This window comes from Solanum pennellii, chromosome 9 (genome assembly GCF_001406875.1).
Source record: "Solanum pennellii chromosome 9, SPENNV200".
In the NCBI taxonomy this organism is placed as follows: domain Eukaryota; kingdom Viridiplantae; phylum Streptophyta; class Magnoliopsida; order Solanales; family Solanaceae; genus Solanum; species Solanum pennellii.
The window spans coordinates 3254714-3265183 of NC_028645.1; the positions used below are offsets into that span (position 1 = coordinate 3254714).

Sequence of the window (10470 nt, forward strand, 5' to 3'; positions counted from 1 at the left end):
CAATAATTACTTTATAAGTAATCTGATTGGGTAAAATGTGTTATATTTAGACACTCAATTAGAATCGTCCATCCGCCTCTGATCACGAGAAAAAAAATGTTATACAAACTTCTTCATATTGATTCAAAATAACTAATCTCTTTATACCTCTAGTCAAACTTTTTTATCGTAACTTTAATAATCATACTTTTTATAAAACAGAACTTTCATGTTTTGTTATATATTCACTATTAAAAAAAATATCGAAAACAAATAACATAGTTATAAAGAAAAAGTTAAACTATAGTTGACATATTTTAAACACAAATTGATCCAAGTACGATCATAATTTTTTTTAAAAAAAAATAATTCTCTAAGTAATACTAATATTTTTTAAAAAAAATTGTAGAAAAGAATTTACCCATCTTTTGCATTATGGATAATTTTCTATTTTTTTTTAAAAAAAAAAAAGAAACCCACCAATGTGAATATGAAAAATAAAAAACTTAATAAAACATTTTTCATGACTTTGTGCCACTGACCAAATGGTCCTTTACTTAAATTGGTAAAGTTCCAATTATTATTATTTTATTTATTTTATTAAAAAAATAAAACAAATTATACTCCACCAATAAATGTCCCCCTCATATTCTTTATTATTTTATTTATTTATCATATCTATAAATAAGTTTATAATTCTCAAATAGAATCTCACTATTTCTTCTTTTTCCCCCATTTTCTTCACTCTATTCAAAACAAAATCTCCATGAAGATCTCTAACTTCTTCATTTTCTCCATCTTCATCACAGGTACACTTTTTAATTTACGTTATATATCTCGTCAGTATAATTATAATTTTTTTTACATTATTAGTAATAACGAAATCAAAATTTTCATGATCGTAATATAATAAATATTTCGACAAAATCAAGAATTTTATCAAAAGATACAAGATTTAAAGATATTTCGTGTTTAATTGATCACCTTTCTATCGATGTAGCTTTAATTATAAATGTAGTTTAACATATGATTCAACTCCAATTATATTTTAATTTTTTTTATTGTCAGTATATAGAATTTTTCTTCATTATTATTGTAAGTTTTTTTTTAAAATCTATCTTGAAATGCTTTAATTTGAGTCGAGTTATATCAACAAGATAGGTGTAGGAGTAAGTGTTGCGTACTTGTTATGATATGTAACGATACAAAAAAGACGAAGATTGTTCAGCATTTATTATATTTACATAAAAATATAATTTTAACTACGTACAAATAATATGATTCTGACTCTATCCTTGCCCTTTTGAAATATGTTATTATTATCGTCAGTGTATAGAATTTGTACAATAATACTCTATTTTTTTTTATTGTTGTATTTTTTACAGGATTTTTATGGGGTGTTCGAGTTGAAGGTTCGCGCTATCATCATCACCACCACCGTCACCAGAATAACCCAAAAAATTACAAAAATGACCAAAAAGATCACCAATTTTATAATTTTAAACCAACAAAAATATTTGTATTTGGAGATTCTTATGCTGATACTGGTAATAATAGAAAATCAATGGCTAATTCTTGGAAACAACCTTATGGTCTCACTTTTCCCGGCAAGCCCTCCGGCAGGTTTTCCGATGGACGTGTTCTCACCGATTACCTAGGTAAATTACACGTATTAATATTTGACTCGATACGAAGTTTAAGTAAATATTTACTATCATAAGAGTATGTTGTTTAAAAAGTCACTTCATCCATTTTATTTGACGTGGCATATATTTTTAAAAGATTATTTGATTTTTAGTTTGTACAAATATTTATGACTTTGAAATATTAAAAATCAATTTAAGTATGTGTGTGGTTCAAATCAATTATTTAGTTTTAGTAATTTTAATTAGATTTTAGTCATAATTCATTAGTTTTTTTTAAAAAAAAATGTATTTGACATGTATATTTAGATAAATAATGTTACGTAAATTACAAAATATCAAAATAGGCAATTTTATTTTAATTTATGAAAATAAAGAAATTAATTTTTTCAAATAAAATACATTAATATAAGAAAATTATAAAAAAAAAATCTGGGATTAATCCTAATCTTTTTTTTTTTTGCTTCTCCCCATGCTCTTTTTCATCATTGTGTTCACTTTATCTTTATATCTGTATTTCAACTTTTTGTTTATATTAAAGATTTATTTTTTATCGATAATGGTTGTGTCGAAAGAAAAGTATTTATTTATATTTAATTAAAATTTTTGATTTTATTTTTAATGTGATATTTTTATATGTACAAATTTAAATTTAATTAGATTTTAATATATATATTAAATATCAAGTTAATTTTTTTTTAATTTATTTCTCTTTTTTCTATAGTGGGTTGTTAATGAGTATATTTCTTTTTGCATTGTATGCTTTTTTGCTGGGGCTAGACATGTTGCATTATTCCTACTTTTGTTTCTTTTTCTGCATTTTCTTGTCAGAATATCATAATTACTTTTCTATATCAATAATAAAAAAATAAACAAAAATACCTTTTTTTATTTAAAAAAAAACTATAATAAATATGTTGCTTTATATGTTAAAGTATGACATTATGAAAAAAATTAATTAGTGCTAAACTGAGCTTCCTTTTTTTTTTAATTAATTGTTATTGTCATTATCTTGCCACTTTTGTTTTGCCTACTTATTATAATTTATTCTACCAAACTCTCATGCTAAGTCTTTGAGTTTAGGTTTTTTAAAAAAAAGTTAGGTAAATGTTTGAGTCAAATTATACGCATTTTGATTAATTTTATAATAAAAAATCATTACGTTTATTGAATAATTTTATTTGTCAAGATTTTATTGGAGGCACCTTAAGTAATGTTAAATGACATGTGTCTGTTGAAAAAATTGGACGGTATTATTTGTCATGATTTTTATTTTTAGAGTTAAATTACAAAAAATTTGACTAACATTTTAAGATGCATTTTTTCATCATATTAATATGAAAAAAAAATTGTAATTTATAGTACTTTTCATATAGTTTTAGAATATCTAATTTTTTTGTTAAAATATCGAATTAATGTGATCTAATTTACCTTTGAATATTAGTCGAATTGACTTTCGATAAGCGCAACATGACAAAAATTTTCGGACGGATGGAGTATCGTTTAAATAGGTTTACACATATGACTAATTTTTTTCTAATTGTGATTACCTTTGAGTAAATTTGTAACTCTCTTTCAAGATTTAGACAAAATAATGAGAAGAAGTGATTAATAATTTTTGCCTTCGATAATATAAAATTTCATGATTTTCAATCTATTTTATGAACCATAAAGTCGATACGTCCTTAGGTGTGAATTTAATTAATTAATATTCATCAATTATGTAAATAAATTTTATACCATATCGATCATCTTTATATATTGTCCGTTGGAAATTAAGTAATCTCTCTAGCGTAAAATTTGTATGTATTTTATTTTTTCTAGATCTCATTTTTCAATCATCTTTATCTATTGTCGATTGGAAATTAAATAGTCTCTCTAGAGTAAGATCTGTGTATAGACGATATTGGGCATGTTAATGTTATTATTGTTATCGTCGTCTTTCTCTATCGACGTAGTAGATAATTTATCTAATATTTAAGTTTACTATTCTCACTCTTTATAAATAATTACATATCGATATTTTTTGAGTGATCTGATGTAATTTTAATTGTTTTTTTGAATGCACAAAACAGCAAAATTCTTGGGATTGAAATCACCAATACCATATAGATGGATGAAATATGCAACAAATAGGCTAAAATATGGAATTAATTTTGCCTATGGAGGAACTGGTGTTTTTAATACTACAGTCCCAGAGCCAAATATGACAACTCAAATTGATTTTTTTCAAAAATTGATGGCTGAATCAGTATACACAAAGGCAGATATTGAACAATATTCATTGTTCTTGCTTTCTCTTGCTGGAAATGATTATGGTGCTTACCTTGCTAATGGTGGTACAGTTCAGGTACTTTAATATAATACTTATAATCGTGATAGTCGAGTCAGTTTGCATGAGATAAAGTGAGGCTTGCATAAGTGGTTGGCCATCTCTAATACCAGTAATCGGTAGACTAAGGGTTCGAGTCATGTCAGCAGCAATTGATAGATTGAGGGTTCGAGTCATGTTAGCAGCAATCGGTAGATTGAGGGTTCAAGTCATGTTAGCAGCAATCGTAGATTGAGAGTTCGAATCATGTTAGCAGCTTGAGTCATGTTAGCAGCAATCGGTAGATTGAGGGTTCAAGTCATGTTAGCAGCAATCGTAGATTGAGGGTTCGAATCATGTTAGTTGCAATCGGTAGATTGAGGGTTCGAGTCATGTTAGTTGCAATCGGTAGATTGAGGGTTCGAGTCATGTTAGTTGCAATCGGTAGATTGAGGGTTCGAGTCATGTTAGCAGTAATCGGCAGATTGAGGGTTCGAGTCATGTTAGCAGCAATAAGTAGATTGAGGGTTCGAGTCATGTTAGCAACAATCGGCAGATTGAGGGTTCGAGTCAGTTAGCAGCAATAGCTAGATTGAGAATTCGAGTCATGTTAGCAGCAATTGGTAGATTAAGGGTTCGAGTCGTGTTAGGATATAAATAAAAGCACTATTATGATAGGGAGGGTTGGAAAATAAAAAAATTAAATACTCTTATTTAATAAATTTTATAAAATACTTGCTACCTTTCATCGATATCGATGAATAAAATATTAATTAACGTAAGACTCCGGCAACTAAAACTTAATTAGACTAAAAATAAAAAAGGAATTGTTTAGTATTTAATTGTTTTTATATTTTCTTAAACATATTTCAATATTTTTAATGTACACGTGTCATATAGAGTATACTACTTGCACTTATTTATAAGAGTGTATATATTTTATCTGAAATATTTGGTGGGAAATTTATCCATTACATACTAAATCAATTTTTTTTATATATTTATATACAGATTTTTTTTAAAAAATTATTCTTGTGTTCACTTTTATACACATATTTTGAAATCAAAATTCTTATTTTGACCATGTGATATACGTTTTGTTTTTTACTTCTGAGTTTTCAAATTGTGGGACTAACACGTTTTCACATTTCAATTTCAAAAGTCAAATAATATTTTTATCTTGATATATTATATGATTTTTTAAATATTTTAAATTATATAGTATAATAAATTACGTATAATATTTTTATACAATTTTTAAAATATATTTTGTTTCAAAATTTTAATTTGTTTAGTTTTTCTTTTGAAATTTTTAAATAAAATATTATAAATAGAGACCGAAGAAATATAAATTTAAATTATATACACATTAGAGAGTTTTACACTATCAAGTCATTTTTATTTAGTAGATAATTTGTTTATTTCGTTTCAAGATTACAAATTTCTTATTTTTAAAAATGGTAATTTGATAATATCCTTCTAATAACCTAGTGGTACAAAATATTTTTATACAATTTTTAAAAAATATTTTGTTTCGAAATTTTTAATTTGTTTGGTTTTTCTTTTGAAATTTTTAAATAAAATATTATAAATAGAGACAGAAGAAATATAATTTAAATTATATACACATTAGAGAGTTTTACACTATCAAGTCATTTTTATTTAGTAGATAATTTGTTTATTTCGTTTCAAGATTACAAATCTCTTATTTTTAAAAATGGTAATTTGATAATATCCTTCTAATAACCTAGTGGTACAAAATATTTTTATATTCATGACGTATACAATTTAAATTTGAAATGATAATATTACCGTTATATGGTTTGATGTAAATATTAATGAATTCCCTCCCATTTTTAATAAGGGATATTAATTTTAGATTAAAAAAAAAAACTATGACAGAGTGTATCCCATTTTAATTGATTTTACATTTATCAATTTCAATATTTTTTAATTGATTTTAAAATGAACGTCATATTTTAATATATGATGATAATTTAATTTTAAAATGTCATTTTATCTGTTATTATATGATTTATAACTACATAATCATTTTTAATTTTTTTAAATTACAACTTTTAAAATTATTATCTCTTTATTAAATTATATATTCAGTCAAAGTTAAAGAATAAATTTTTATGTGCAAATCAATAATTTTCACAATGAAACAAATTATACTAGGCCCTGCAGCTACTATACACTAATGTACTGGATTTGGTGTATCATTGCTAACCATAAAAATTGTATTTGATTTTATTTTTTTAAAAAAATATTATTTTCTTGATGTGACATATATACACCATTTTCCTCATGTATCAAACCAAGAAAAAAACAAAATTGGTTAATTTGAGATTATTATGATTGTGGTTTATGACACGTATTGTTTGCTTAGTCTCAATAAGTTTTACGAATTTATTTCTTGAATTTTATTATTATTGTGTATAAAAATGTGTATATTATGTGAATTTATGTTATATTTCTTTTTTCTTTACCTTTTGGGTGTGAAAATTTACCTATGATATTACATGCATATTTTTTTTCTAAAAGTTATCAACTATACGTAGATATCTATCTATTTTTTATTTGACTCGTCCTTTTTCATGAGCGTCATATAAATAATATTTTGTAGGTATCTTTAATAACTCTTATTGTTATTAGATTGTATGGCTATCTTATCTAACATGTCATATTCATAAATTATGAATAAAATCTTGAATGGAGATTTAAAAAAAATATAAAAAGTCAAGGTAGTACTATAGTCTTTGAACTGAAATATTCAGTGAAGAATTGATATTTAATGTAGAATAGAAAGGGCCTCTTTGTATATATTAAATGGTTGCTGACACCAATTTAGATGTTGACCAACCTAATTCTTTTGGATTTTTATGTATAATAAATTTCATTATTTTTGAAACAATTAGGGCCCGTTTGGATGGGCTTAATAAAAGCAGCTTTAAAAAAGTATTTTTGAAAGTGCTGAAACTTATTTTTAAAATAAGCAGTTATGTGTTTGGATAAAAGTGCTGAAGTTGCTAAGCCAAACGTGAAAAGCGAAAAATGGAAGAAAGAGATGTTAGGGTTACGTGGGTAATTTGGAGATTGTATAAAAATATTAAGGGCAAAAAGATAAAAATGTGGTCAACTTAAAACAGCTTATAAGCTAAAAAAAAAAAGCTCCCCTACCACAGCTTTTAACTTTTGGCTTAAAATAAGTTTTTTTTAACTTAAAATAAGTTATTTTGAGTATTGCCAAACAACTAAATAAGTCAAAAATCAGCTTTTAAGTCAGTTTGACCAGCTTTTAAGCTGAGCCAATCAGGCTCTTAAACTTGCCTATACCTACTACACTATAAACTAGATGAATTCATTAATGTATTTGGTAAATTACACTGTGGAACAATTGAAGATAATGTCATATAACTTGATAGTTTGTTTGTTTTGGACAGAAGATGTCACGAGTTTAAATCCTGTCAGTCTTACTTATTATATTAAAAGGGCGAAGAAGTGATGCACAAAATATCTTGTATAGTACGGTAGTAGAGGAAGGATCACACTTCAAAATGGTGTGATATGATAGTCTAACCTAACGATTGACACAAGTAGTATATACAAGTGGTTGATCGTAGATAAATTTAGGTCTAGGCGGAAAGTTATGGGTTCACGTCATAGTTGATGGTTAATGAAGTGAATATAATTTTGAATATCGTGTTAAAATTTCATTAGATACAAAAAGGGCTAATATGTTTGAGTTTTGTTGGTTATATGAAAGTATTTTGTATATATGAAGATGAAAAGTAATAGGTATCTGATGAAATAATATAAGAAAACACAATTCTCAATACATTATTATTTTAAAAGAAAGAAAACACTAATACATCTTTGAAATTTCATTCTCTAGGGAATTTAAGTAAGAATTCTATGCTATGTTACTTAGACTCTTTATAAATGTCATCATATACATGTTGGATCCTTTAATTATAATAAATTTTGGAAAGATCTAACACAAGAAGTACGATAATATTTTAAAACAGTTCGAACAACATAAATTTTCGTTCCATGTTAATAGGTATTTATACTATATGTTGCTCGAACTCTTTAAAAATGTCATCATATACATGTTGGATCCTTCAATAATAATAAATTTTGGAAAGATCTAACACAAGAAGTACGACAACATTTTAAAACAGTTCGAACAACATAAATTTTCGTTACATTTTGATATGCATTTATACTATATGTTGCTCGAATTCTTTAAAACTGTCATCCTATGTATGTCATATCCTTCAAAAAATAATGCATTTTTCAGAAGATCTAACACGATGACAACAACATATTTTGGAAAGTCCGAGCAACACAATTTTCTTTTAACTTGTGATGTTGTTAAATACATGTATGCTATGTTGCTTAGACTCTTCAAAAATATCATCCTATATGTGTTGGGTCCTCTAAAAACACTACATTTTTAAAGGATCTAACATGACTTGCAACAACATTATTCGAAAAGTCCGAGCAACACAGATTTCACGTACATTTTATAAAATGAATTGTTTTATTTTTTTTGTAGGATATTCCTGCCTTCATAACTAGTGTGGTGAATCAACTAGTTGTAAACATGAAAAGAGTCAATAAATTAGGTGCCAAAAAGATAGCAGTGACAGCATTGGAACCATTAGGATGTCTTCCACAAAGCACAATTTTGAATTCATTTCAACAATGCAATGCTACTGAGAATATTGCTGTGGATCTTCACAATTCACTATTGCAACAAGCTGTGGAAAAATTGAACAATGAGACAATGGGTTCAACTTTTGTGATTCTTGATCTTTTTAGCTCTTTCAACTCTGTCTTGGCGAGTAAAGGAGTACCAGGTATGTCACTCGACACTGCTTCGTTAAAAGAATATATTTTTTTAAAAAAAGTCTAATTTATCCTTTTGAATGAAACACATAATTATGACATGCCTATGTATAGGGTGGGTCTAGTGTCCAATAGTTTGGATTGATACACCAATCATTTCCTAGCGTGATTTTTCTTTTGTTTTGAGAGGTTCAAATCAAACTAAATGAAAGTAAGGTTGTGTGTTTGATACCCCGCTTTTGGACCTCGACTATTTGAATTGCACACTGTAAGGCTTATTAAATGAGAAAAGATCTATTGTATGTCATTCAGAACCCTATAGACAAGGTCGTGGAATAATGGTTGAGATTTTGGGTCCAAGTTGTCCCTCCAAATAATGTAGAATTTTTTAGTTTAGAGCGTTTTGTTCTTTTAATAAATCTATCTGACATGAATCTGAATTAGAGAATATTAACCAGAGGATGTCTAAAAGGCGAGTCTAGGGAGTAGGGGTAGGGTTTGGGGGGGGGGGTGATGATAAATTCATAATTTCCTTCTATTACCACAAGTATTATAAGGTCAACTTATAGAATCAAGCAAATTTTAACATTATTACAAATATTGGAGGATATTTCACATTATCTATTTCGAGAATACAGAATTCATAAACTTAAAATCTTGATTTCGTCTGACAGGAAGCACGAGGTTCGAGACGCCATTGAAGCCATGTTGTATGGGAATAAGCAACAAATATTCATGTGGAAGTATGAATGTTAAAGGTGAAAAGATGTATACAGTTTGCAATGATCCAAAATCTGCATTTTTTTGGGACAGAGTTCATCCTACTGAAGCTGGATGGCATGCTGTTTATACTAACTTGAAATCTACCCTCACTCAAAAAATCCTTTAGTTTATTAAATTAATTGTTTTTATTTATTTAATTTTCTAGTTTTGTTAATTTTAATCAGTGTGCTCTAGTGTTTTTATTATTAAATGTAATTCCTAGTTTTGTAAGTTTAGTTTGTTTAATATGTTTGTTGTTATGCTTTGTTAGTTCTAAAGGTATCATAAAATTTAAAAGACATTTGCGCGTTGTGTCTAGACGATCAAAAACATTTATTTTAAAATATTCATTTCAAAAGAATATTGTCATAAAATTAGCATGAACTTAATAAAATATCCGTAAGGTATGATACCGGGAACTAATTCATGAGGGGAAGTTTGTTCAAGTCTATATAAGGAGATTAAATTTTAATTCCTCTACTGATGTGAGACATTTTAGCATTTCCCCGCATGCCCTAACTTCAATTGGAGCGTGAACACTTCTAAATGGAGCCGATTATCGATGAACAACAAATTAAGATGAGTTTGACTCTGATATCATGTAAAAATATGATACTTAGGTCTAATTCAACCCCAAAAGCTAGCTCATGAGGAGAGATTTGTCCAAATCTATATAAGAAAACTAAATTCTCGTCGCTCTACGGATGTGGAACATCTTTAACAATATCATCATAAAATTTGTCAAAGTTATCAAGTCAAAAATTATATGTTGGTCATAGTACTTTTAAGACAATTAAAATCCTTTATGTTGTATCAATTTTCATGGGATTCCCTTCTTAATTGAGATGTTTAATAAATGATTCCGATTTAAAGATTTTATTTCAAGAAAATTGAAAATTTTGTAACAAAATATTAGAT

At 26.7% G+C, this 10470-nt stretch overlaps 1 protein-coding gene across 1 annotated transcript; it reads left to right on the forward strand.

The window, feature by feature from the left end:
- Positions 1 to 658: 658 nt before the first annotated feature.
- On the forward strand, positions 659 to 9800 carry LOC107029474 (GDSL esterase/lipase At5g03610-like). The gene is made up of 5 exons (XM_015230898.2): positions 659 to 788; positions 1365 to 1637; positions 3698 to 3972; positions 8498 to 8801; positions 9465 to 9800. The coding sequence occupies exons 1-5, from the start codon at positions 746 to 748 to the stop codon at positions 9677 to 9679; spliced, it is 1110 nt and encodes a 369-aa protein (XP_015086384.1). The 5' UTR covers positions 659 to 745; the 3' UTR covers positions 9680 to 9800.
- Positions 9801 to 10470: the final 670 nt, after the last annotated feature.